This window comes from Miniopterus natalensis, chromosome 5 (genome assembly GCF_054644295.1).
Source record: "Miniopterus natalensis isolate mMinNat1 chromosome 5, mMinNat1.hap1, whole genome shotgun sequence".
Taxonomy (NCBI): Eukaryota; Metazoa; Chordata; class Mammalia; order Chiroptera; family Miniopteridae; genus Miniopterus; species Miniopterus natalensis.
In genome coordinates, this window is record NC_142085.1 from 10,997,643 (window position 1) to 11,025,349 (window position 27,707).

At 50.8% G+C, this 27,707-nt stretch overlaps 2 protein-coding genes across 5 annotated transcripts in view; one reads left to right on the forward strand and one right to left on the reverse strand.

The window, feature by feature from the left end:
- The window catches only part of CMTR1 (cap methyltransferase 1), a 49,135-nt gene extending 38,380 nt beyond the window's left edge, over window positions 1–10,755 (forward strand). The window contains exons 13-23 of one of the 2 annotated variants that reach the window (XM_016223730.2): window positions 329–385; window positions 1,122–1,179; window positions 1,666–1,734; window positions 2,677–2,808; window positions 3,710–3,832; window positions 4,469–4,560; window positions 5,374–5,442; window positions 6,771–6,818; window positions 7,652–7,764; window positions 8,367–8,475; window positions 9,312–10,755. In XM_016223730.2, coding sequence (XP_016079216.2) covers window positions 329–385; window positions 1,122–1,179; window positions 1,666–1,734; window positions 2,677–2,808; window positions 3,710–3,832; window positions 4,469–4,560; window positions 5,374–5,442; window positions 6,771–6,818; window positions 7,652–7,764; window positions 8,367–8,475; window positions 9,312–9,444 — 1,003 coding nt within the window. In that variant the 3' untranslated portion in view covers window positions 9,445–10,755. Of the gene's footprint in view, window positions 1–328; window positions 386–1,121; window positions 1,180–1,665; window positions 1,735–2,676; window positions 2,809–3,709; window positions 3,833–4,468; window positions 4,561–5,373; window positions 5,594–6,770; window positions 6,819–7,651; window positions 7,765–8,366; window positions 8,476–9,311 lie in introns of those variants that run through there. The other variant, XM_087817369.1, reaches the window with a different exon arrangement.
- On the reverse strand, window positions 45–27,707 carry CCDC167 (coiled-coil domain containing 167). 3 transcript variants are annotated; one of them, XR_001604049.2, is made up of 5 exons: window positions 27,633–27,690; window positions 14,162–14,256; window positions 13,918–13,970; window positions 12,482–12,653; window positions 45–1,224 (listed from the first exon to the last, which is right to left on the reverse strand). XR_001604049.2 is itself a non-coding variant. In XM_016223731.2 (4 exons), exons 1-4 carry the CDS (start codon window positions 27,672–27,674, stop codon window positions 12,550–12,552), a joined length of 294 nt encoding a protein of 97 aa, XP_016079217.2. In that variant the 5' UTR covers window positions 27,675–27,707; the 3' UTR covers window positions 12,454–12,549. The 3 variants fall into 3 exon arrangements, 1 of the variants encoding a protein (XP_016079217.2); XR_001604050.2 differs by lacking the exon at window positions 45–1,224 and adding an exon at window positions 10,819–10,866; XM_016223731.2 differs by lacking the exon at window positions 45–1,224 and having other exon boundaries at window positions 12,454–12,653; window positions 27,633–27,707.

Below are 27,707 nucleotides of genomic sequence, written 5' to 3' on the forward strand. Positions count from 1 at the left end.
TTTTAGTGTAGGGTCTGTGAAGTGGGTCTGGGCTTTGTTGTTGCTTTATTTAGAATCAGTTCACCACTGCTTTTACGTTAGTAAGGATGGGATCAGAACCCTCCTTATAGCAGGACTTGGGATCTGAGTGTATGAAGGGTTTGACTTATTTCTCCCATGTAACTGTACTTTGGGATGTGGTTGAGGGGGTTGTCTTTCAACTCTCCAGCCCTTCCCCCAAATATAGATGGTCACTGCTCCTGCTAAACTTCACTGTCCTAATATCTTTGGGCTATTTGTTTTGGTAATCCTTCTGAGATCTTTTTTTTTTTCCCCCCTTACCTTCTAGCCACTGTAGTCTGCAGATCAAAGCTCTGGCCAAAATCCATGCTTTTGTTCAAGACACGTGAGTCTTACCCACTTTCCAGAATTCACCTTCTTCAAGGGAATATCTTCGTTTTGTTCCTCCCCTGAGCACTTTGTTTATTTCATTCCAACAAACATTTAAAAATATGTACTCTTTTATCTCCTACTCTGCTGTGGTCTGTGAAGGATGCCAGAGAAGCATTGGCACGAATCTCGCCCTCAAAGACTTTATGATGTCCTTGAGAAGATGAGAGTATTAGGGAAAGGATGCAGGAGAAGTTAACAGTGTATCAGAGGGTGTAGAATACATAACTCAGGAGACACAGAAAAAAGTGATCAGAGAGGAAAGCTAGGACTGCTGAGGGCAAACCTGTGTCGCGGCAAGCTTAAGCTAATTCAGCTTCCTGGTGCTAGTGATGTCCACTGGGACGGGCTTACTGTGGCCTGTGTCAGCAGAGGAGGAGCCAGAATGTACCGCTGGGTCACTGCAGGAAGGGCGTGTGAAGAAGCCTGGCATCCAGGGGTCAGGAGGGTAGCCTCCTCCTTTCCCTTTGTAGCAGTAAGGGGAGGTCATCCCATTTTGTGTACATCTCAACTCCCATCTTCAAGGGGCAGAGCCATGGGAGTGTGATGAGTACTCGGGGCTGATGGCAACGCGGCCTCCGGGTGCACATGTTCATTCACGCAGGCTTCTCTCTCGGGTTCTGAGGGGTGCCCAGGAGGCACACTCCTTGTACCTCATGCAGGTTCTAATCTTGCTGGCTTCATTTTACCAGGAGCCTGAATGAGCCTCGGCAGGCAGAGATCCGGAAACAGTGCCTCCGTCTTTGGGGGGTGAGCATCTCAACCCCAGTCCATTGTTGCTCCAGGGCAGGGAAGCTGTAGAGAAGAATAGATTTGACTCCCAGCCATGTCACCTTAAGGTCTCCCACCCCATGAAAATGTCTGCCTACCAGAGCTGGAAGTCTCAGCAGTGCTGGATGTTACCTCCTTGGCCCTTTCACTGCCAGTTCGGCCCTGCAGCTGGGTCATAAAGGATAAGGGTGGTGGGTCAACTGGCCTCATTTTGCTGCTGGTGGCCCTGAGTAGCAACACTGACTAAAGACAACCCCAGAGGAAGGGAAGTGGCCCATGGTGTGTGCCACCAGGGCCTGAAGGGGAGGAGTGGCTGCATTATCCACCTCCACCCCCCCCTTTCTAGCCCCCTGTGCCACATGCCATTTCCTCTTCCCCAGTCTGACCCATCCCCTCGCCTACATAGAGTAACACAGCCTTGGTAAAAAGCTTTGAAAATCAAAGCTCATTGCTGTCTGTTTTCAGATCCCAGACCAGGCTCGAGTCGCTCCTTCTTCCTCAGACCCGAAATCTAAATTCTTTGAGCTAATCCAGGTAAGTCTGGTATCTGGTGAAAATAAGATGTTAGAGAGCCTTAACTCTAGCCCTAACTCTAGACCCCAGATGCCCGGCCTCCAGAGGTCTTGTGCAGCACCACTGGGCTGTGAGGGGCAGGCTGAGGTGGGACCCTGTGATGTAGGGTATTGGGTTCCCGGAGAGCCCACTAGGTTGCCTGAAGATTGTCCTGAGATATGTTGTGCTCAGCATTCCTGCCGTCCAAACAATGGTGCAGATTGTCACTGGCAAGGTCAGGGTCCCCTGAGATTTGCCTGCAGGGGAGACATGAAGTGTGGGATGATCTGGGGCAGGGGGGCTGGGCAGAGGGCAAGAGGGGCTGCCAGGAGAGCTCTGCAATGGGTCTGGCCTGACCCTAGGCTCCCTGTCTTGTTTCTGGTGAGCTGGTCCTTGGAATTCTTCTGCCTTATTTTTTTCTACCACCTGACGTCCAGCTTTTCCCTGGGTTTCGTTTAAATCTGGCCCAGGTCATGGGCCACTGTGCTGGTTTTGGGAATGAGGTTGAAGACGGCCTCAAAAGAATAGCATGTGTCCATTTTTTTGAATGGGGTAGAGAGATCACTTAATTGCTCTCAAATTGACTCCTGGCGAGTCCTTGCCTTCAGTTTTATTGAAGGGGGTGGCTTTTATATTCTGGTGACATTTCCTTATAGCTCAGCACATCGATCTGTACTTGGAGACTTGGTGGTGTTTCCTTTCCCAGCCTCCCCTGATCGGTCCTAAAGGAACAGTCCAGGCAGATGGAATTCGACCCCAGTTAGTGCTTGGTTAGGGAGAGCTACGGTGCGGGGGATGTTTCAGAGAGCATGTGCTTCCTGTCCCTTACCTCTCCCAGCCTGCCCCACTCCCACACAGGCACACATACTGAGTGCCTGTCCCTTCCCCCAACCCAGCCGTGTTTTCTCTGACCCGGGGCTGCAGGGCACTGAGATTGACATCTTCAGCTATAAGCCCACGCTGCTCACCTCCAAAACCTTGGAGAAGATCCGTCCAGTGCTCGACTACCGCTGCATGGTGTCTGGCAGTGAGCAGAAGTTCCTCCTTGGCCTGGGGGTAAGTCTGCCGCTGGCTCCCTACCCTGTGAGGGGTGGTGGAACCTTGCCTCTATCTTTGGGGATCTGGACAGTTGCTGCCACTCAGTGCATGTTCTCTTGGCACCAAGGGACTTGGGCTTTGACCCCAGGAAGGTAGTTCTTGAAACTTCACTTCCTTTCTCTGAGTCAGCCAAGCGTTTTCATTCTCTCTCTCATTTACTTATGCATGTGCTTAGTCACCCCTGCACTGCTAAAGGGGACACTGCCACTTCTTACATGGAGCTTCCTAGGCCAGTAGGATGGTCAGCAGGCTAATCTGGCTTCAGCCCATGCAGCCGTTACTTTGCAACCCCCCCCCCCAATATTTTCTTGCAAAGACGCTACCTGTCTGTACTCTTGGCCCTTGAGTCTAAAGTGAGCTGAAGGACATCCTTGGCAGTTCTCTGTAACTTGATTGGGTACAGTTGTCATTGCTTTCTTCCGACTCTGATTTGTCTTTCTATATAATTTTATCTCTTCTTCCTCACTTTCTGTGTTCTCTCACTCTTTATCTTTTTCTCTGCTACTTTCTCTTGCCCCTTCTGCTCTCTGGACCCTTTACCAAACCCACCTCAGACATATACACTGACCTGCATCTTTCTTGAGGGTACTAGTCATGGACTTAGCCATTCGAATGGTGCCCTGGGTCTGTTCCCTACACCTGGACTGAGCCGATCTCTACTTCTCTTCTGCTGAGGCCGTGGAGGACACCACTAGCTTATCATTGAAGTATGACCGACTGATCTCTTCTAGACATCTTTTTCTGACATTTCCAAGCCCCATCAGCTTGTAGCCACCAACTAAAACCCCTTTTAAGAACTGAGCCTTTCACCCCTCAATCTCCATGCCTACGTGACCCAGCCCTTTCTTTCTGCCCACAGAAATCACAGATCTACACATGGGATGGCCGCCAGTCAGACCGCTGGGTCAAGCTGGACCTGAAGACAGAGCTACCCAGGGACACTCTGCTCTCTGTGGAGATTGTCCATGAGCTCAAAGGGGAGGTCAGAGGTGGTTCTGCTCATGTGTGCTGGCCCTGCCAGCTAGGAACAGGGGCACAGTGGAGCTGGCCCTTTTCCTGGAGTTAACTGGGTTACAGTGTATATGGTGCTTGACGGGCCCAGGGTTAGGGGAAGGCATGGTAATTACTCCTTCCTCTCAAGCAGTTGACATGGTATGTTTGTAGGAAGGACCACAGTCTCCATGTGCGAAGGAGGAAACCTCCGTCATGTCTGCATCGAGGGCCCTAGTGGGCCTGCTGGGTACTTTTTAGCTGATTTAGTTTTTAACCTTTGGAAAGAAGCAACTTTCCCACAAGCTTTGGATGCTATAGCCATATGGGTGACTTTCAGAACAGTCAGTGGGAACAGTTGGCAAGGGTAAGAAGCCAGGCCCTTGGCTACAGCACCATGACGGCAGTCTCACTGGGTTTGAGATTCAGGGGGGCTCATCACCCAGAGCCTCAGATCTCTGCATGCTCAGAAGCCCGGGCTAGTCTGGTGCTGAGAATCAGCTGGGAGGGAAGCAAAAGAAATATCGTGTGTTTAGGGCCGTTCCTGCCCTGGCTGTAGGTATAGTGGTGGACAGAGTGGGCTCCAGGCCGATGCCTAGCAGGGTGGGCAGTGTATTTGTCTTTCTAGGGGAAGGCCCAGCGGAAGATTAGTGCGATCCACATCCTCGATGTCCTTGTGCTGAATGGCAGCGACGTGCGGGAACAGCACTTTAACCAGCGGTCTGATCTGGGCCCTGGGGGAGGGAGGTGGGGTGGGCTGGGGCACCTCTGTGGCAGCAGCTTCCGAGGCTTGGCCCCTCTCCCAGGCCTTCTCTGCTTATGGACATCCTTAGAGTTTCCTTCCTCCATCCATGGGCTGGCTCCAAGGGCAGGGTGAGAAATTGGTGCTGGCAATTCAGAGTTTGCTAGGGCTTGGGCCTTGCTGGCCATAGATACCAGCACAATCCTATTTTGCTACAACTGTTCAGATCACAGGGGATAATTTGTGTTAAGGTTGAACAAGAGGGTAACCTTGTAGGGAGGAGGAGGGTCTTCTCTAAAGTACATGTCTTATGCTTGGGTAGTCCCATTGAAGTCAGTTCATCTGGATGCCACAACTCCCATAGAGGCACTTTTGTTGAAAAGGAGGGAGGGACAAAAGGAGGGACGTCTTTCACCATGATGCTGATGTCACTCCTAAGTTGGTTCATCTGAGTGAGTGTACTATGGTATCTGTGGGTTGGGGCGATAGAACAGACACAATAAAGATGACATTGAAGTTCTGCAGGAGGGGCCTGAGTGCAGCTGAAGATACACTTCAGGAAAACCAAGATATGGCAAAATTAGAGATCAGAATTCAGAGAGAGGGAGAGGGCATGCATAAAGACGTCAGTGGAGAGGGGCAGGGGGAGTTTCCTATGGGACTTGAGTGCTTCTCTTGGAGCAGTTTTGCTGTGGGTTCAGAAGTGTTCTCCACTGGTGCCGTGCAAATGCCCTGGGGCAGGGGTGCGGCTGGAGGCACCTTATGTCTGAGTGATTCTGTTTGGGTTGTAGAATTCAGCTTGCTGAGAAATTTGTGAAAGCTGTTTCCAAGCCTAGTCGGCCTGACATGAATCCCATCAGGTGAGCATATCATCTCTCCCTCCCCAAATCCCCTTCCTCATTGCTTTTTTCTGGCCAGTGCCTCCTTCCCTGTCCTGTCGGGGATGGGAGGGCTCAGTGGAGGGGACCAGGTGAGGTTGGTGTCAGCGATAACACTGCCCTTGATAAGTGATTTGAGGGTGCTAGGTAGGTGGCTCCTTCTCCCCAGAGTAACTCCTCATCCTGCCTGTCACGGTGGACGAACCTTCACAGGAGTCATTTCTAGGGGTTAGGTGTCCTCATTTAAGATGCGTGTGCTGAGTGCTTACATACCTCTATGAGCCACACATTGACACTTGAGCATCATTAGCATATCACCTGGCCTTTTCACTTTTTTCCAGTGAGAAAAGGGTCCTGAGGGAATGGGAGTTTTTGAACATGAAAAAGAGAAGGGTGGTTTGAGGGAATGGGAGCTTGGTGCTCCGGAAGAAGGCCAGGGTTTGTTGCCGTGTTTGGTTGTGTGAAAGCCCCAGGATCCTGAGGGAGGAGAGGAGGGTGACAACAGTCAGGGAGCAGACAGATGGAGAACAGACTTCTCATTGCTGGGCCAAGGTCTGAAGTTATTACCTCTGGGCCTCATATGACTAGAGACTGAGATGCCTGTTTATACTGTATCAAAATCATTTTTATTATTCTTTTTAATATGAACTAACTTAGTTAAAATTAAACCCAGAGAATGCACTTTATAGATGTCTCCTGAAAGTCTAAAAGCAGTTTTCTTTCTGTGCTTGCAAATGTCCTGTCTGCCTAGTCCTGAGAGGCAGCTCCCAGGGACCCTGCCTCGCTGCTAGTGGTCTGGTTGCTGGGTCTCTGAGGACCTTCCACAGTGGCAGTTCCCAGGGCAGTGCCCAGGTGGAGGGCTGCATCCCGAGGAGGACACCCCCTGCCCCCTATGGTAACAGGCCTGTTAGGACTATTTGGAAGTAACTGCTACAGGAAGGCCTAAAGTCCATGTAGTCAGACATGGGCAAGAGCCTGGACCCTGGTGTTCTGGCCTCTGGTAACAGTAATGACGAACTGGGGTGGGATGTCTGCCAGCCCTTCCACTCCCTCCCATCTTCCATAACCATAGTTGCACTCCCAGTTGCCTGGGGGTGGGCCAGAGAGGATGCTGGACACTCTGAAACCTAGGGTTTGACTGCCTAGGACAGCAGTGTGACAGGCTGGGGGGTCCTGTTCTTGAAGGGTTGGGTGGTGCCGGGGCCTGAGGCAGAGGACAAGGACAGGCACAGCTTCCTGACTACCAGCTGCTGTGTGGACAAAAATGTCCCCCCAGGAAGCCTTTGTTCTCTCCATCCCTCTACCCTCAGGGTGAAGGAGGTGTACAGGCTGGAGGAAATGGAGAAGATTTTTGTCAGGTGAGTGACTCAACCAGTGTAGCTCAGGTTTTGAGTTGAAGTGGGGGCATAGCAGTGGCTAGGATTTGCTGTTTTTTGTAGAGATTGGAGTGGGTGGTGAGTGGGCCCTGGCAGCTGCCTTTACCGCCCTACCTCCCTTGCCTCTGTGCAGTGTGGTTCTACTTGCAGCCAAGAGCCCCCGGCTGAGAGCTGATTCAGCACCCTGTCAGGAGGGGAGCAGGCGGGTGTGTGTCAGGCAGAAATACGGGCTCATTGATGCTGTAATAGTTACGATTGTCCCTGTGAGGGGCAGAGCAGCAAGCTGCTTGAAACACTATAAATCCCAGCTCCTGGTGCTGACAGAGAGATTGAGCCCGGAGGGGGAGGGGGTCATAACTGCTTTCTTGGATTTTTAGCTGTTGTGGGGGTGCTCAGACCTGTGGGTCTCATCCTGGGTGTGCGCCTGCTTTGGCTTCAGCTCTCAATGTCCTCATGTTAACTCTTTACTGGCCACAGTGATGCCATGGGTGGTGGACTGTAGACCCAGTGGCACCTGTGGTGTCAGATCTTATGCTTACTGGTGTCACCCTGAAACTTCAACAGCAGCGATCACTCCCCTGCCTCCATTGCTTAGTTGGGAGTTCAGAGCCTGAGTTCTGAACCCAGCACTGTACTGACTCCCTTGCAGTGTGGCTTGGAGCAGTTTACTCATGTCTCTGCCTCAGTTTCTTAGGTTGAACTGAGATAAAATACTGTGTTGATGTGATTTTGATAATAGCAAGAGACTAATGTTAGGGCTGTCTCTCATGCACACACTCACACTTCCTGTTTGCATGCCTGCTTGGGGAAATCAGGCTGGAGATGAAGATCATCAAGGGCTCTAGTGGCACACCGAAGCTCAGCTACACAGGACGGGACGACCGGCACTTTGTGCCCACTGGTCTCTACATCGTCCGGACAGTGAATGGTGGGTGATGAGTGACTTCCCTGTCCCTGCCTCCCTCAGTCAGGGTGACTGGCCCAGATCCTGCCTGCGCCAGAGCTAAGAGTTCCCACGAATGTGGGTAGCAGCCAGGCTGGCATTTCTTTGGGGTGTATGGTAGGGGGGATTGTGTGCCTTGAGCCTCTTCTGTTCTTTGGTGGGTCCTGGGGGTTCAGTTGGGGCTGGGAAGAGAGGAGCCCAACTCATATATGCATGGCAGGAAGAGGAGGTTCTCAGAGGGCAGCGGCAGATCTAGAAAGTCAAGCTTGGCCATTTGCACCCCCTGTAGAACCCCCTTCTTCAGAGCCCTCTGGTTAAGAGTCCTGCTCCCTCTGCCAGGGTCCCAGAGATGTTGCCCTGGTACAGGTTGACAGTACTGGGTAGGGTTGTTAAGTAATTACCTTAGTTGTCCTTTAGAGCCCTGTGGGCTGGTGATGAAGGCTGCACCCTCACAGGCTGTTCTCTGCCTGTGCTTTGGGGGAGGGGAAGGAAGAATGGGAGTGGAGGAAGGCAGGCCCCTGCGCTGGCCTGACCTGTTCCCCCATGGGTATCGTGTCCTTTCTGGGCTTCTCTTCTTCCTCTGGCAGAGCCATGGACCATGGGATTCAGCAAAAGCTTTAAGAGGAAGTTCTTCTACAACAAGAAAACCAAGAATTCTACCTATGAGCTCCCTGCAGAAGCCATCGCCCCATTTCAGTAAGTAGCTTTCCTCCAGGCCTGCCCCTCAGTAGCCCCAGGTACTCCTGCCAGGATGCCAGGCGTTGCCCGGATCCTGAAACCGACTGCTGCCCATGCACAGGCTCCCCTGAGCAAGGGCCAGGCTCCTCCCCACAAGGGTGCAGAGGGCGGCCCCTCCAGGGTGTGGCTGGGCCTGGGTAGTAAGCTCAGTGAGAGAAGTGATACCAGGACATGCTGTGATGGTTGGGGGTCCTGGGTTCCAGGAAGGGTCCGATTTAGGCAGGACACCTGCCCCATGGAGCAGCCACTGCTTCCATGACTGACACTGGCCTAATGTTGGGAACACGAAGTACCCACAGCCCTGCCCCTCAGAACTCAGGGTCCCAATTGTCCCTTGTCTCAGGACCCAGTGTTCATTTGCTAAATTGTTGAACATAGGTTTCAACAGCCACTAGTAGCCCTAATGTGCCTAAAATTAGAAATTGACACTAATTTCTGTCACCACATGAATACTGTTCCATTAGAACAGCACAGACAGATAAACCAGGAATATGGGCAATTGTAGAAATCCAGTTGGATGCAATCAGCTGCAGCTGTTTATTGGGAAAGTGGGTCCTAGGAGGTGAGGAGGAAGAGCTGGAGCCTTCTGGGGTTTTGGCTGCCAGAGGGAAAACCCTCAAGTGGCATCATTCATAGTGATGACAGGACCCGCTGTGATGGTTGGGGGTCCTGGATGGGAAGCCCCCCCCCCAGGAACACTCGTCCCCTAAGCCACAGTTGCTAGGGGTGGGGTGGTGATCTCTTGGTCCTGCTCTGCTTGGGTGTAGCCCTCTGACTTCTTTTCTCCTCCCCAGCATCTGCTACTATGGCCGGCTCTTCTGGGAATGGGGGGATGGCATCCGTGTACATGACTCCCAGAAGCCCCAGGACCCGGACAAGCTGTCCAAGGAGGATGTCCTCTCCTTCATCCAGACGCACAGCGCCTGAGGGCCCAGGGACACCCACTCCAGCTGACTGCCCTGTCTTTGAGAGTCAGGGTGCTCTGCCTGGGCCCACAGTACTGGTTCCTTCTATGGGGGGTGGGTGGTCTCCTGTCCATCTCCCCTGAAGAGCTCAGTCGTGGGCCTTCAGAGGACACTCACGTGTTCCTTCTGGGACACCTTTTAGACTTCCTTCCCTGGAGACCTGCCTGGGACTGTCTCCCCTGCCAAGACTCAGCCTGAAAGACGCTGCTCCTACGGCGGGTGTGCGGTCAGGGCCCAGGGCCCGTGGGGCCGGCGGAGGATGTGTCAGAGAGCAGCAGGGCTTTAGCTCTGCTCTGCTCTTCTCTCCTGTAGACTCACTTTTCTGAGTTCTGTGCACTGCCCTGAGGGCCCCAGCTTTGCCCAGCTTTTTACTGGGCCAACCCTGAGTGGGTGAAGGCCCACTGGCGTGAGCTGGCCAGGAGCAGTTCCTGTATAAATCAAGGTTTTGTTTCTTTGACCTTGTTCTGTTTCGATGCCAAGTTGGAGAAGATTTTCTTGTCTTGTCCCCCACCCTGTCTTGGTCTTCCCTGGAGTTCTCAGCCTAGACCTCTGACAGTCCCGCAGGCCGGGAAGGGAGGTGTGTGGGCCCATGTCCCTGACACCACATCAGGATGCAAACAGCACTGTCTTTGGTAGTGCATGTGACTGCCTCCTGGGGTGGTAGAGCCTTCCTGGGCCCCATCCCCTTTTGACCTGAACCTTGGGCAGCTCTAGAAGGGGAGGAAGCACCCTCGAAGCCCTGCCTTTTTCTATGCCCAGCAGCAGTGCCCCCACTTCAACAGAGGGTACCTCTGGGGTTGGGTCGCACCCAGCTCTCTGGCAATCATGGCACCCTCATTTATCACAGCCACCTTGCTACCCTTCCCCCCCTTTTTCTTCGCCAATAGGGGGGTACAGTCACTTTTGTCATTTTATGGTCACACTATTCCTCTGGTGGTGGCAGAGGGGGAAGAGGGAAGCTGGGCAGTAGCTTTCTGTAGGGAGGGCACTAGTGGTTGTTTTTAATGGGAAATACCTATCAGAGATATTCATACAGGCTCCCCAGGGCCCCATCCCAATGCTAGACTGGTTTCCATGGAGATAGGGCTCCCTGTGAGGTTGGAATTTGCTCGGCCTTGGGGTGGGAGTGGGTCTCCAGCCAACATCCAGTCCCCCCCACCCCCCACCCCCGGGTTGGCAGCAGCACTGCTAAAATGCTGTATTTCCACCCAGTTCTGGGTATATCAGTGTGTCTTGCAAAATCTTGGATCATTAAAGATAAACATATTTTTAATGCCTGTGTGGCTCTGTGCTGGGGCTGCTGCTGGTTGTCCTCGGTACTTTGTGGTCTGGAACTGGCTTGGATAAAACAGCTTGGGCTGAAGGTGAAGGGGAAGAAGCTGTGCTGAAAGAAGAGGGGAGAAGCGAGGGTTTGTTTAATCAGAGCCTTGTCCAAGCTCAGGGCTCCCAGAGCTGCTGCTTGCTGCCAGAGAGGGGCCCAAGGAAGTCGGGAAATTATGCAGCTCCTGTTAGAAGCCAGGACTGGAGGATGAATGAACCTACAGCCCAGCAGGGTAGGGAGGCACTTTCCCCCTTACATAAATCACACGGCTCACTCTGGTGATACTGTGACAATCCAAGATCAGTCTGTGTGACTAAAATAACAGAGGTGTCAGACCAATTAGTACCACTAGACTAGAGGGGGAGAGGGAAGGAGAGATGGTTTTGCTGACCCCCAGCCAGCATCCCTCTGTTCTGCGCCTGCACTGGGGCCTGTGCTTGGGGGTGGGGGACATGCAGGTGCTGATGGCACCTCTGCTCTGTTCCAGGAGTTCTTCACCCTGGCCTCATGGGTCCTTCCCTGAGCTCCCAAGGCAACTCCTTCCCATGTTTTTTAAAAAAATCCTCACCAGAGGATATTTTCTGCATTGCCTTTTTTCAGAGAGTGGAAAGGGGTGGGGGTGGGGAGAGAAACATCAGTGTGAGAGAGACATCAATTGGCTGCCTTCTGCACGGGCCCCAACTGGGGCTGGGGATCAAGCCTGCAACCGAGGTACGTGCCCTTGACCAGAATCGAACCCAAGACTCCAGTCTGCGGGCCGACGCTCTAACCACTGAGCAAAACCTGCTAGGGCTCCTTTCTGTGTTTTACTTGATTGGGGTGATCTCAGCTCCTAAGCCCTTCACCCTTTTGGTTGCCCTGTTCTCTCCCTTGCTCTAGCCTCCCACTTGGGACTCCTGGGCTCTGTGTAGGAAGTAGAGTTGGGCGATGTGCTCAGAGCAGCATGTGATGTCTGTGTGTGTGGCTCCTGCCTCCCCCTCCGGTCGGCCCTACCTCTTCTGCTTCTCCCAGGAGACCCCACCTGATTTACTGGTCACTGTCACCGTAAGTCTGGTCATTACCATGGCTCTTGTTGCCCACTCACTCCGCCAGACCTCGCCAGCCTTGCCTGCCTGTTTAAGACGGATTAACTCCTTGCCTCGGTGGGACTGCCAAGCAACCACTTCAAGTCCCTGGTTACCCTTCGTTGCACAGGCTACCTTTTTTCTGCCATAGTTGCAGGCAGTGGCACTGAGTAGAGGGCAAGACAGAGTGCTTGGTGGGGGCGGTGGGCACAGGGCACATGGCACAATGCCCAAGCCCTGGAAATGGCTCTCAGTGTAGTTCTGCCTTGGAGAATGCTTCCCATTGTCTCTTTATTCCTTATTTAAGCTGGGGGCTCACCTTCACAGCCCCCCTTCTTTCTGAGTTCTAAGCCAAGAGCTTTCCCTTGAACATCTCTTCTCCCTTAATTGCTAAGTGCTGCCCCAGTGCTGCGCCCCCCCCCCCCCCCCCCCAGCCGCAGTCAGACCATGACATTTACTCAGCACACAGCAGCCTGGGTGCTCTTTATTACCTCTCCCTTGGGCTAAGGGAAGAGCCAGCACAAAGTCCTGGAGACTAGGACCAGGAGGCGGAGGGGCTGGGCCAACAGGAAGCTCTGCCCCAGTGTCTGGGTGGGGTAGACATGCCCCTGTACCTTGGTCCTCTAGAGGCCTGAGGGCCTGCTTGGCTGTGACCAGGTTGCTGACTGGAGAAATCACAGGCTCATGCGGTCCAGTAGGCATAGATGAGGCTCAGGATGACGAAGATGGCCAGAGAGAGCAGTGTGTTCTTCCGGTTCTCCTGCCGAAGCAACTTCAGCTCCTTCTCTGGGAGGAAATGGGGTTGGACAGGTCATTAGGCCCATCTGCTGTTCTCATCTGCCTCTGTCTCTCCCTCTTCCACAAATGGGTACATGCACTGCTGAGGGCCCAGGTGTCCTCCCAGCTACTTCCTCATCCATGAAAATGACTCCTTGATCCTCACAACCTTTTGGCTACAGATCCCAGCCCCCAAAAGTCCCGACACTCAATTCTGCTCAACCATTTCTCTTCAAATGCAGTTGAAGTCGAGGGTGGAACGTGTGAGGGGTCACCAAAAAGGCCCCATGTGAAAGCCCAGCTGTGTGGTGGTATGGCATCACCAAGTGTCTGCTGGATGCCCAGCCTACGAATGAGGGATGCCAAGAGGAGGCAGTTTGTGCCATGAGGTAGTCGGGCTCACCTTTAGAGGAAGCCAGCCCTCTACAGCCACACTGTCCCAGTGGGATGCTGCGCTTCTGTGTGGAAATTGCTAGGCTGGAGGGGGAACTGGCGTCCCACGCAGGGAGCAGGAAGCAGGGAGATACCTGCAAACCAGCTCTAGGCAGGCCAGACTCAGTCCAGGGTCAGGTAGGGGAAGTGCGCACATGCACTGCGCTTAGTGTTTCTTCAGACTGGTCCCTCTGGAAGGTTCCCTGCCATGTGGACTGTTTTGGGCTAGTTCTTGGCCAGGTTTGGCCCCTCTGGGAGAACAGGACAAGTCAGAGGAGCATCTGCAGACCATCTTCATCCCAGGCCAGCAGGGGCAGGGTGGCAGAAGGGGGCGGTGGTAGACCCAGCAGCTGCCCTCTAGCTCGGTGCCTTCCCAGGGCCTACCTGGCTGTGCCCCCGGTGCCCAGAAGGTGGCAGCATTGCTCCACTCCAGTAGCCTTTCAGGGCCCCCAAATGGGAGGCTTATTGTACTTCACCATGGGCCCCAAAGGTCCTCACTCCCATCACATGGTTTCTGGGGGGAGTGGAGGTCTGGGAGGAGGGGGCAGGGAAAACAGACCTCTCAAGTCAGGGTGGATGTGAGAATCTCTCCTGGATCTGACTACCCTCGTACCCCTTGATCCCAGGAAGAACAGACCCATATGCCTCTTGATCTCCCTTGGAACAAAGGAATACACCTGCTCTTCCTCCAGGCCTATACTGAGTTCCTGTAACCTCTTGGAGGCTGACTCCCTCCTGAAGAACCTCCTGGATCCGGCACTTTGTGGGCCCCCTGGGCTGTCTGTCCCTCCTGACCCTGGGGTTGGAGGGGAGGGCTAGTAACAGAAGGGAACTTTCTTACCATAGTTGGAGGCTTTGCTCATCAGGCTGTTTTTCTCCTTCTCCAGAGACTTCCTGTGAGAGGGAAGGAGTTTTATGGCTCAAGCCCTTTTCCTTCCCACCCGAGGTGCAGCTGGCATACCAGGGCAAACTGGATAAGGGCCCAGGTCTCTGGCGGCAGGTGGAGGGGGGGAAATAGCTCAAGCCAGGGCCCAGGTTAGATATGAAGGGCTGAAGAAGGGCGGGGGTTGGGACAGTAGCATTACCTGGCCTCTAGGCTCAGCTCCGCCCCATAGAGCCTGGAGTTCACAGCCTCCAGGTCCCTCCGACATTGTGACAGCTTTTCCTCCAGCCCATCGATCTGAAACACACACCAGCAGCTGGAGATGGCAGCAGAGCCTTTCAACTTTCAAAATAGGCAGGATTCTGGGATGGGGCAGAGGAGCCCCCTGTCACCCTAACATTTCTATTATGCTGTCCTCTACCTCCACATGGCACAGCCTGAGCCCCACTGGAAATGGCTGGGGGTGTTGCTCAGGGTTTGACAGCTGCCTTGACCCAGCGGGCCAAATCATGGGTTGGAGGCAGATGAGGGCAGCCTCCCCAGCACATGCCCCAGTGGGGCTCACAACAGGACTCCAGAGCTTTGAACAGGGCAGGCGCGTGCCACACAGGCGTGAAATGAAATGCTTCAGGAAGGGCTCTGCCTTCCCACAGCCCTCCACCCATGTGAGGGATACGCGATCAGAAATCTAGGGGAAAAATGCACAGGTATTTTTCCCACTGGTAACACTTGATCTTAAACTAGTATAAGTTGTAAGAGTATACATTCTCCCATGAGAATCAACAGTACTGAGTGTAAAAAAAAAAAATGCAGCTCAAAAACACTTCTACTTCTTTCTGACTGGGTTCTTGAGCAAAAGTATTGCCCATCGTCAAGGTAGCTGTAACCTGTGGGGCAAAATAGCTTCAAAGGTTGGTTGCCAAAGTTACCAGTTTTCCCATTTGACTTGATTATAATTTCAGAGATGTGTACTTGGTAAAATAATTTGAGTTGTGGGAAAATGTCACATAAAATACTAGACTGGATCATCCAAGCCTGGGTCCTGGTATCATGTATTTGGCCTTGAAAGTTCATCTGTCCTCGGGTATGTGTCTAAATGGCCACCTCTCTGGGCCTGGGCCTGTTCTTCTTGAACCACTGCCCTGCTGGCAGGAGCCTAGATTTCAGTGGGTGGGAGGGTTCAGAGGGCCCCATAATGCTCAATTTTCCATCTGACTCAACTCATTTTCACCATGTCCCTGGGAGAGCAAATATGACCTCTATTTCACAAATGGGAGAAAGGGCCCCTCAAACAGAATTATTTCTCTGAGGAGTCAGAGTGGAGCACCCCTCTCTCCTTAGCGGTCTTAGTTCTCTGCTCCAGTCCCTTATGGAGTGGCCCCTGAAGAAGTGGTAAGCAATGAGTGCAAGTATGAGCCCCAGAGTCCCAGGCAAGTCTTCTGGGGCAGTGTCAGAGTTGCACTTGAAGTCTCTGGGCCTTTTGCCCCTCTTCCTGGCCAGCACCCATCCTGGATCAACCATATGCCCATTCCAGTGCCCAGCAAAGATGATACACCATCTATTCCCTTCCCTGCAGCCCAGCCTGCTGCCAACTCCACCTCCGGAAGCAGGGCCCTGTGGGAGGGAGCAACTGCACAGTGCTGAGTTAATTGCCTGGTTAATTGTGTCATTTCTCCACTAATGGGCACCAAAGGGACGGCTGTCTTGGGAAAGAGCCCCAACCAGGAGATGGGGCCTGTGCCTGGGGAGGCCAAAGGCCATTCTAGAATAGGTGGTGTAGGGAAATGAGCTCTGGGGAGCCAGGCTCTGGGAACAGCAATAGTCTGATGCGATGGTTTGCGGAGCTAGGGAGCTGGAGCTGAGGACAGATGCTTCGGGCTGCCATGAGGCCTGCCCTTCACAGCAGCATCCCAACACACACAGCCCAGCCCCTCAGAGCCCTGAGACTTGCTTTTCCATTCCATGATGTAGAAACTCCAATCAGAGTACCGACTTCCAGGCTGGGTCCCAAATAAAGCTTAATTCTTGAAACTCTGCCTCCTCCATGAGGCCTCTCTGCTGGAGAGGTACTGCCACCTGCCCCTGGCAAATTAATCAGTCCTTCTCTCATGAGGCTGAACATGCACTATGTCATTCCAACTTTGTGTGTCCAAACCTCTTCTTCCCAAACTCTGAGAGCCCCAATGACAAATGGTATAAACTTGCAGCCTGGGGTTCAAGTCCAGCCCAGATTGACCCATTCCACTCACGTACGTGCCTGCCTGGCTCCTAGGGATGCCTGACTTTGTAGCTCCTGTCCTAGAAGGCAGCGCTGGTCTTTTGTCTCCTCTTAGTGGTCAGAAGGCATGGCCTACTGCAGTCTTTGTAGTCATAGAGTAGGCTTGGGAATGGCTGGGGCCAAGGAGCCCGGGCTGGATTTAGGGCTCATGTGGCAATAGTTTCTGAAACTCTCCATTTGTGTTCATAGAAGCTGGAAGTTAGAAGGAGAAGCAACTATACATGCACATAGATATGGACTTGGTGGGTCACCTAGTGCAAGTGTTAGCCCTTGGTGAGATTTCTCCTTGCCACCCCCTGGGCCAGGCTGTGGTTTGCATGTCCTTCTGGGAGGAAAAAGGCTAGGGATTTCCATTCCTAAACGCCTCTACAAGGCTATCAGGTGCCCGAACAAGCACTAACTGGCCCGGAGCAAGGCCCTGAACTCATGCTAAGCAAAATCTTTAAATTGAGGTTGGCAAACTACAAGTGGCCAAGCCAATCTGCTGCTGTGCTCTGGGCAGGGCCTATATGGAGCTGGCAGTCAGAGGCCTTTATCTGAACAAGCCCAATTTATCTGCAGTTCCACCGAATATCCCCACTTTCATTTACTACTTTTTAATGAGGCTTAAACGGACGAACACAAATCAAGGTTTTAGGGACTCAAGTTCTAACCTCCCTCTATGAATATTTATGTCCTGCTGACAGCTCTTTCTGATTCCCTTCTAAATAGCAGTTCTCCTTCTTTATAACCTAGCTGCTTGATGTGGGCTGAGTAAGGGAAGGCTGAGACTGTCAGGCAGCTGGCTGGCTCTTCAGAAGGCCACAAACCCATCCGCAGAAGGTGACGCCACTGGCAAACCCTCTGCAGCATTTGCTGAAGCAGAAGCTGGATCTTGGGCAGCTATAATAATGGGTGCAAAGATTCAAGTGACCTCTGTCTGCAGAGAAGGCAGGGAGGGAGGGTCAGGATGCATCTTTTAGTTGTGACTGCAGTCAGGAGTGGTGGCTACAGAGCAGAGCTGAAAATATGAGCCCAGAAATGGGGGAGAAGACCCAGAAAGTGGGCCTTAAAGGAAGCCCCTAGTTGGATTTTTAGTCAGCACTCAATGACATGCATGTGGAGTGTGCACTCTGCAGAGTTCCCGGTCCAAGTCTACAGTCCTTAGCTTTCTCCCTGCTGGCAGGCTGAAGGCAGCAGAGAAGGTAGCCAGGCCCAGGAGAGAAGACACGTGGGTTAGACCAGAACAAGAAGACAAATGTCAAGAAGAGTCTATGAACATAAGGGTCAGAGGTGGGCATGTGTTTGGCAGCCCAAGTGCCTAGAAGCCTGGAACTGTGGCTCCTGAAAGTGTGGTCATATGGAGCGTGGCCTGTAATCAGGTGCCTCAGCTTGTCGCTCGTTTGCCATATCCCTTAATCCTGTGTCTCAGTTTATTCACTCGTAGAATAAAGTTTCATATTTCAGAGACTTGTGAGGATGATACGAGGCCATATGTGTAATGTGCTTGAAGAGTACCTAACACACATAGTTCAGAAAGTGTCTGATACATTACCAGAGAAGTTTTCACTGGATCTTTGGGGAATAAAAAGAAAGCAGTTAATTTGTGGCAAGAGTAAGAGGAGCTAGAAGTTGGGAGGGGGGGCGGGGGTGACAGACAGAAATCCCCCCCGGTCACAGGCTGTAGCAGTGAGAAGAGGAACAGCTCTGGCTGGATATGGCCATCCTCTGAGTCAGGGGAGGGCTCAGCAGGGGTGGGGGCCTGCAGGGTAGACCATAAGAATAGCAGTGCCTCTATAGGACAGCCGACCCAGCTGGCTCGGGGCATGCATGCTAGGAATCTCATGATTGACCTGGGGCTCTGGAACCAGTGCCAAGTTGTAGAGGCTGGGCCTGGTAGAACCCAAGGATGACAGGCCTAGAGCAGTGTCTAAGAGCAGAACAGACTCAGGTGTGGTCTGGGCACTCTGGGGAGACATAGAATGGCAGCTGGAGCCCAGGTTCACCCACACCATGCTCTATGGGGCCTGGCGTCCAGCTAAGCTGGGGGCAGGAATGTGACCAGTGGGAAGAGTTACACTCTGGAGGCCATGGAGGCTCCTAGGAGGATTCTTACATGTTGGATAGCAGGTCAATTGGCAGGAAGAGAATGGCGGGCCCAAGCACTGGCTCCAGTGCTGGAATTTTCCTGGAGCTGTAGGTGGGTAGCAATGCTGGCTGTGACTGTTACAGGCAAAGGGGATACAGCCAACATGGGGAATGAGACAGGGAACTCATTCAGACAGTGCGGGGGAGGAGAGTAGATGCCCCGGATGTACAGTAACATTAAGAATTGTCCATACATTACATTTATATTCAGAAGACCAAGTGCCCATTTTTATACAGGGAAAATGAACACTTTAAGTCACTAAGATGACAGGTGCAGCTTGGATGCAAAGGAACCCACGAAAGTCAAAAAGGCAGTGGAGCCATGGCAGGCATGGCTCAGTGGTTAGAGTGTCAGCCCTAGCACCAAAGGGTCTAGGGTTTGATTCCTAGTCAAGAGCATGTACCTAGGTTGCAGGTTTGATCTGCAGCCCCAATTGGGGTGCGTGCAGGAGGCAACCAATCGATGTGTCTCTCACATTGATGTCTCTCTCTCTCTCTCTTTCCTCTCTCTCCCCTCCCCCCCTTCCACTCTGAAAATAAATCCTCTGGTGAGGATTTAAAGACGTGCAGAATAAACAACAACAACAAAGGCAGTGGTGGGAGCTCCCTACAAGTTAGCAAACTGTGACTGGTAGGTGTGTAAACCCATGTGTGGACCAAGAAGTAGGTGGTGAGTGTGCAGGGTGCCCTGGTGGTTAAGTCTGTAATTTGACCCAGAGACCAGCAGTGGCTGAAACCTGCCCTGGGGACTGCTGGTCTGAGCCTAGACACAGAGCCATGAGGGGAGGAGAAAGCAGGGAAAGAGGTCGGTAAGGCAGGGAGTGGGAAGGAGCATCCCTCAAGGAGGAGGGAGCTGATGGTCCCAGGGGAGGCGTGGGGCCAGGATCCAGGAAGTCTGTACTTCACGGGAAAGGCCCATGAGTAATTCTGCGGCAGAACCACTGCCCTTATCCAAACACAAATTGGGGAATCAGTGCCTGGTGGGTGACTTCGAGAGGGAGCTGAAGAGCAGGCTCAGTGAGAAGTATAAGGCCAAGGAGTCTCCACAGAGGCAGGGATGTTTCCTGCAGAAGAATGTCAAGATCTGAAATCAGCCCCACAGTCAAGGTCACCATGGGCCGCAACCCCAGCCAAGTGGGGCTCTTCATTTTCAGTCGTCAGGGGAAGGGACTCCCCTGTGGCCTTCGAGGGCCCCTCCTCCAGATGCAGCTCTGAGTGCTCTATGCTTCGTGGTGCTCTGCTGGCAGCTCAGTAACCCCGAGCCAGCTAAGCAAAATCCCCTCTGCCACCTGACTTGGGGAATAACACCTTATTCTCAGAGCTTTAGGGAAGTCTCCCTGGGGTCCCATATGCCATAAAACCACTGTGTTAAGAGAAACTGTAAAATTCGTCTCAAATCCCCATGAGGCAACTTTTCAGGAGTATGGAGCCTTCTGGAATTAAAGTCCTCAATGAGACCTCTTTGGGGGCAAGAAACATGAGTGCCAGCTCATGCACAAACTGCCCAGCACACTGGTGAGGTCAGGCCCCACGGGCACCTGCTCCAGGTCTGGCTGCTGCCAGGGCTTCACATGCAGCTTTTATTCTGCTGACAAGAACGAGCCACAGGCTGTGGCTCCACTATGGAAGGTTCCCCTCTTGAAGGTGGCTAAGTGGTGCTCCCGTGATCATCTTGACAGTCTGGGAGGGGCTCCCTGCCCACTCCCTAAGTAGCCACTGTCTAGGGCCAGACTTTCTTCTGGGAAAGGGCAGAAGGCACCCTCAGGGCTTGGCACTGGGCCACTGGGCCCTCAACCACTCTTAGCTCCTGAATGCAACCTCTACTCCTTATAGCCCGGGCTAGGCAGCTTGTGGGCAGCTTCACATATGCTACCCAAGGTGGACATCAGTTCTACAAGGAAGGGACTGCCCCCATTTTACAGAGGAGCAAACACCTGGCACAGAGATTTTAAGCAACCTGCCCAAAGTCATGTAATTGGGAAGTGGAAGTAGGCTCTGAATCTGGGTTTTTCTGCTCCAAGCTGATGCACTTTCTTTAAAACTTTTCATGAAAAAGAAGGGATTTCGTGACAAAGAAGGGTTCTGTGGACCAGTCATTCCACATCCTGGTCAAAGTCCATCTAAGCTTGCTGATCTGGCTTCAACAGATTCTCTACTCTGAATAAACTTGTACAGGGCTTTGCTTGGTCTCTGTCCACATAACAGATACTCTCTGTGAGGGAAGAACCTGACTGAAATCTGTCTGCTTGGAGACAGTGAGACGGGAGCCGAGCATCTGTCTTCGTGAAGGCAATTATCCTCCAACTTCCAGCTCCAGGCATCCCAGGCACCCTCCCCGAAACTGCGTAAACTACCAAAGCACCTTCCAAAATTCACACAAAAGAGACCCAGTTTGCCCACTTCCACCTCCTCCAACCCCCTTTCCAGTGTGCAGATCATGTTTTACTGAGTTGTACACTTGGGACCTGTATGGTTTTATTAACCCGTCACCCCAATAAATTCAATTAACAACAAAATCAAACCAGATGCAGTTTGGAGGAAAAGGCGTGCCAGTGGGCCTGATAAGCCCTTTTTCCCCAGTGGGTATCAAAGCCTTTCTTTTCACCTGTTAATGCACAGCCTGGGAGTGATGTCATCTGTTTCATCTCCAGTCCAAGCAGCCTGGGAACTGGATTTCTGGAAATCCACTCATTTTCACACGTCAGGGAGGCCCCGGGGTGTTTATTATAATGGGTAAAGAAGCCGGACTGCCTGCCCAGATGGCCTTTGGCAAGAGCGCTGGGGCTTTCCATCTGGGGCCTTTAGGCCACGTAGCCAAGTCACATGGGAGTCATGGGCCTCAATTTTTCAGGTGAGTGGCTTCAAACCCCACTCTGACACTATTACCCTGACACTATTTAAGGGGTGTTTTTCTGTGGAGGAGGCTCATAGGGCTCTGTGGGGGCATAAAAACCTCCACCGCTTGGCCAGCCTGGCTCAGCAGTTGAGCATCGACCTATGATCCAGATCTCGGTTCGATTCCCAGTCAGGGCACATGCCTAGGTTTCAGGCTCGGTCCCCAGTGGGGGGTGTGCAGGAGGCAGCCGATCAATGACTCTCTCATCACTGATGTTTCTCTCTCCCTCCCCTTCCTCTCTCTGAAATCAATAAAGACATATTTTTAAAAAAGAAAAAAAAAGAAAAGAAAAACCTCCACCCATGGCTCCCCAAAGCATCAGGCCCTGTGAGAAGTTCCTCTCCCACGCTGAGCAGATGAAGCAGGCAACCTTTCCAGTTTTTAATCAATGAGCAATTTTCAGGAAAAGCAGAGAGCCCAAGGGCTTGTCATTTCTCTGGAGAGTCACCCTTGCCCTGGGTCAAGAACACGAGGGGCCCTGCTGAAACCCATGCCAGCTCCGAGACATCCTGAGACCTTCCCGCGTGCCGAGCAACTGCAAGGAAAGACACCTCACTCTCTGCCTGAAGCCTTCATCTGTCGCTGGCCAAAACATTGTTTGGGGTTTGTTTTCTCTTCTTTCCTCAAATATATTTTTTGATAAATTAGCAAAAGCTTCTTCATCGCTGAAAGGCTGGAAGCATTTTTCAAGAACTGGCATCCACCCCGCGCCTTATGAATTCATTAATTAAGATGCTGGCAAACAGCCACTCCACACATGCTGACATCCAGCCGTGTTAGGTAATGAGGTTTTAGTCTCCTGACCCCCGTCAAGTGGAGCGGAGCCAGACACAGGCTGCCGAGAGAAATCACCTGCCCAGTGGTGACCTGTCGCTTGCGCCTGGCAGCAGGTGAGGCTCATTTAATGGTCAGCGGCCCTTGAACAGTCTCCGCATGTTGCAAGCCTTTCTCCCAGCCCCTGGCTGGGCAGCACCCCAGCAAGGCAGCCTCAACTGCATGCTCCACTGTGGCCTCCTAACCTCTGATCAGCAAGCCCTTCAACTGGGCCCAGATGTCAGAGACAAGGGTTCAAGTGCCTCCTCTAGCCACTCAAGCCAACTAGGTAAATATTTATTGACAGTCCACTGAGCTGCTTGTAGCCCTTGTCTCAGAAAACTGGTAGGCTCCCGTCACAGCCGGCTCCAGAACTCAGACTGACTTCATCCACACTTAGGGCTTCTGCCCCTCCCTCCCCTCAGGGAGCTTACGGCAACAGGAGCGCTGGCATTAAACAAATAATTAAAGTGTGAAGCCTCCTTTCCTCCGGTGCTCATCCTGTCTAGGCCATTTTCTCCTCTCAACCCACCACCTCAACCTAATCGTCACTGATCTGGGCCTCTTTTTCTGATATGGATTCCAGTAAATTTTAAACGACTCCCATTAACTTTTATTCCCTATTGCAGATACTATTAGTTGGCCAACACAGCATCGGCTACCAATCTCTCCTTTGCCCAAGTCCACTACAGAAATTAGAAAAGCTCAACAGATGCTTTACCAGCCTCATTGCAGCTAGCAGTGATCATGACCCAGTTCTGGCCAATAAGATGTTCCAGAAGTCTAGGAGATTCCTGGCAGGGCTTATGCTTTGCTTATAAAAGGGACAAAGAGTGTTATAGTTCCTTTCTCCTTCTTCCTCATTTAAAGTTGGATATGCTGACTGGAACTTGGGCAGCTATCTTGTGACTATGAGGAAACAGCTAAGAGAATGCAGAAATACCAGCCCTGACCTAGCTGAGCTTTTGAACCAATGCCACCAACCTCCAAATTTCCTGCGACCGGGGGGAAAAAGTATACTCCTATTTGTTTACAAAACAAAACTGAGGTCAGTTTTCTGTAACCTGTAGCAAAAAGCTTTCCAAACTGATAGATTTTGTACTAGGGAACAGATCCAACCAAGTACTTCCTTTAAGATGTCAGCTAAGACATTGCACATCTGTTAAGACAACTGGCTGTTGAAACATCTACAGACATCAAGTTGAATGGTCCAACTTCAAAAGAAAAGCACAATGACCAAGTAACAGCTCATTACTATCAGAGACTTAAAAACATAAACAGGTTTTACATCAGCCAAAATCCTATCACTTTAGACTGAAATGCAACCTTTCTCTCAGCCAGAATCTGCCTATCAGTTTAGACTGAAATACAACTTCCCCCTCCTCCCACACAATATTAAAATCAGTACCAGAGATGGTGATTTCTTGTCTGAATTGTAATTCTTTCTTGCAATTCAGAATTAACTCTCAGAAGCTAAAACTCATAGCCAGTTTTTTCCAACTCTGAAATCTCACAAGATGTCAAATGAGTTGGATAAAAAGGTCTTGAGAGGAGCCATGAGTAGGGGGAGGACAGGAGGTGCCTTGGTTGTCCTGGGAGGTGACTGCCTGGTACAGCTGGCCCAGCTAGCCCTTGGGGTGAGTGCCGCCTGCTCTGTAATTGCTTCATTACAACAAGTGGAGACTCTTTGCAGGTGCTGAGATCACTCACTTGCGGGGGTTTTATTGCTCTCGTCAGATTAACAAACATTTTTGATTAAATCACCACTTCATTGGCTCTAAGCACACGCCTTTTAATGAGGACAGTATCTACTGCTACTGAGCATCAGTGAACATTCAATACTCAGACCCATTGAGGACAAAGGAGGAACAAGGTGAAGAGACAGCCAGATGCCAAACTTTTTCTAAGGTGCAGTTACAGTTCTCAACTCTTATAATATCCAAGCAAAAAGTAACCCTAGAGATAACGATGGCAAATGTAAATATCTATATTGGTATTGATATGTAAAAAAAAAAAAGTATTGGCAAATATGACTGGTATAAGGTGGTATTAGAGCATATGCCCCACCAAATTCAAAACACTTTTAAAACCACGGCAGCCAAACAACAGGCATCTGTCATCTGTATTTGGACAACAGTGAGTCTGTAACCCCTAGTGAAGTTACAGATTAGGAAACTAAAGTCCAAACAAGGGAGTTGACGTAGCCATGATAAAAAGATGCAAAAGAACCACAAAGGCTGCTAATAAAGAGCACTGTTTGTTGATCACACCACCATCAGGTATGTGTTAGACACTTTAAATAGATTTTCTTATTTAATCCTCAAAACCACACTGTGAGTTAAGTTGCCATCTGTAGACTGTGGGATGTCCACGAAAACACACTAGCCCCTTCTTCCACAGCAATCAAGCTGTAGTTGGGCATGTGGCCTCCTAGTTAATGAATGTATTTCCCAGTCTCCCCCTGCAGTTAGGTGAGGCCTCGATTCTTAGCTTGTATCTTGGCCAATGGAAAGTGGGCACTTTAGGCCCAGTACTCTTAAGACAGTGGGTGTGCTTCTTTTACTCTTTCTTTCCCTGCCAGTGGACACATCAATGGGGTGCGGCCTGGTTTCATTCATGAGGTGACAAGGTCCCAGAGCCACAAGATGGAAGGAATACAGCAGAACCACTACTGTCCTAGTACTCTAGACCAGGGCTTGGCAAACTATAGCTGATGGGCCAAATATGGCCCACCACCTGTTTTGTAAATAAAGTTTTATTGCAACATACCCACACCCATTAATTTACATACTATCTCTGGCTGCTTTTGTGCTAAGACAGCCTGAGTATAGTTGATTCATGTTATTTGTGGTAGTTATGTTCTATAAAGCTGCCACTGAAAATGGTTAGCAAATACTGAACCAGGTTAGGTTCCTGTGAGCCTCTGGTCACAACATTATCAACTGATCAATACAAAACCTTGTTTTGTGTGTGTTTCTGTTTCAAAAGACCTAATGTAACATATACTCTTGATTCATTAACATTGAACTCACAGCCAACAGCACTATAACTCAGACCTGAACAAAGTAACACACACACTTTCTCTGTAAGGCACATGAAGACTCCTTGCACTCTGGAAAACTAGATAGCCCTTCAGCACTACACTTGAAGGCCATTTTAAACCACAAAGTGACCAACAAAAAGCACAAAATTACAAAAAATGTGGCACTAAATAGACCACAAAAAGGACACTTGTTTATCATAAAAAAATTGAAATAAGAAGGCAGAACACTGCCCTCTTCAGCCTTAGGGGGATACATGGCCCTCACGTGATTCAATTTTTTAAATTTTTTTTTTTTTGGTTAATTCTCACCTAAGAATACTTTTTCCATTGATTTTTTTTTTTTTAGAGAAAGTGGAAAGGAGGGAGGGAGAGAAACATCGATGTGAGAAAGACATATCGATTGGTTGCCTCCTGCACCTGCCCAGGAGGGAATCGAACCTGCAACCCAGGTACATGCCCTTGACCAGGAATTGAACCTTCAACCCCTCGGTGCGACACTATAACCACTGAGCCACACTGGTCAGAGCTCAAATTTTTACTGCTTTGAGTTTGCCCATGAATAACTGCAAGTATTAATTTTGGGGTTACAAATAATACATTTTAACAAGTAGGCAAATTCACAAAGACAGACTCCATGAATAATGAGGATCGACTGTAGTTGCAACAGAGACTATATCGCCCACAAAGTCTCAAATATTTACTATCTGAACCTTAGAGACAATGTCTGCCCATCCCTGCTCTAGCATGTTAGAAAAAAAACTTTTCTTGTTCTTGAAACCACTGACTTTTAAGTTTCTTTTATAGCAGCTTATCATATCCTAATACAGACTATAAAGTCCATACTCTTCCCACTACATAGTGCTTCTCATTTTACCATCTATTATTCTCTTTCAGAGGAGATTCATATTTTCATCAACCTTTTTTTCCTACCAAGTAGGCTGTTATTTCTCAAGGGGTGGTACTAAAACCTCCTGCTTCAGCATGGTGTGTGTAGCTTGTTAAAAACAAATTATTTGGCCCTGGCTGGGTAGCTCATTTAGTTAGAAGTGTCATCCTGATACACCAAGATTGTGGGTTCCCCCAGTCAGGGCACATACAAGAATCAACCAATGATTGCATAAATAAGTGGAACAACAAATCAATGTTTCTCTCTCTCTCAATCCATTAAAAACCCCTGAAAGTATTTGTTAAAAATACCACTTCCCACCCCACCAAAAATACAACACACCCAAGTCGTAATGAATTACTCCAGGTGGGGGAGAATTCAACTCTCCACTGTAAAAAGCTCTACAAATGATTCTTAATGCAGCCTTAAGTTTGAGAAGCACTAAACTGATAGTAAGCTCAAGAAGTCTATTACCCTCTTTCTTTCTTTTTTTAATCCTCACAGAAGGATATATTTTCTTCATTGTGTGTGAGAGAGAGAAAGAGAGAGAGAGAGATCAATGTGGGACAGAAACATTGATTGGTTGCCTCCCTATGCGCCTGACCAGGGATGGAACCTCTGGGAGGTGACTAAGGGAACTGTAACATCTGGGAGGTGATCTAAGGGAACTGTAACACATTGGAAACAAGATGCACTAGAAGACAAATCACCGGCTTGATTCTCAGCTCCTCCACCGCTTGAACCTTGGCTCTACTCGACACCTCAGTTTCTTCATCTGTAAAAATCTCACAGGTTTGTAGTGAGGATTAACTGAGAATGCAGACAAAGTAGCATATAGCCGTTGCTCACCATGCATTAATTTTCTTTCCCTTCCGTATGCACCAAATTATTCTTACTATTTTTTAATCCTCACCTGAGGACTTTTTATTGATTTTAGAGAGAGGAAGGGGGAGGGAGGGAGAGAGAACATCCATCGACTGCCTCCCATATGTGCCCTGACTGGGAATCAAACACAACCTTTTGGTTTAGGTAGGACATTCCAGTTAACTGAGCAGACCCACCAGGGCGCAGCAAATTATTTTTAAGCAATTTGGGAACATCACCATTCCACAATTCTCTACAAATTCCCGCAAGTTCCCAAAGTAATTTTCAAGCTACAAGCTTCAGTACCCTAGAGGAAAAATTTCCCATCTCATAGTAAAGTTAAGCCACTACAAATACAATAAACAGTATAGGCTCCTAACCTATAAGAGTCCCTGCTCTACACGTCCCGACACCTCTAGGGTCCCCCTCACCTCCGACTACCAGCCCCTTTTGGGTGATTAAACGTCTCCTCCAGGGCCTCCTTATTTCCTGTCCCGCCCTCTCTGGGGCTCCCGTTCACCTCCCTGTCTCTCCCACTCTGGAGGTCCCCTTCCCTCCAGCTCTCCAGCATTCGGTTTCCCCATCCTGTCCCTCAACTCCAGGGACCCACAGGGGCCCTCTTGCGACCCTCGGGTCTGTCTCCCAAACCCGCGTCGCCCTTAATTGCCTCCCTCAAGCCCCTCCTCCAACCTGCGCGGGCCGACCCACTACCCCGCCGCGGGGAGTGGGCAACCAGCGGTGCGGCCCACCCCACTTCTCCCCTCACCTCCAGAGCGACGCCCAGATTCTCCCGCTTCTTTTTAGTCATGTTACTCGCCGGGATCCCCAAGCCATTATTGGA

Excerpts from the sequence above, each read along its gene's own strand:
- CCDC167 (XM_016223731.2), bottom strand. The coding sequence starts at position 27,674 with ATGACTAAAAAGAAGCGGGAGAATCTGGGCGTCGCTCTGGAG. Across the intron at positions 13,971-14,161 it reads GAGCTGAGCCTAGAGGCCAG|GAAGTCTCTGGAGAAGGAGA; the intron begins GTAATGCTACTG and ends TCCCTCTCACAG. Across the intron at positions 12,654-13,917 it reads GAGCAAAGCCTCCAACTATG|AGAAGGAGCTGAAGTTGCTT; the intron begins GTAAGAAAGTTC and ends ATTTCCTCCCAG.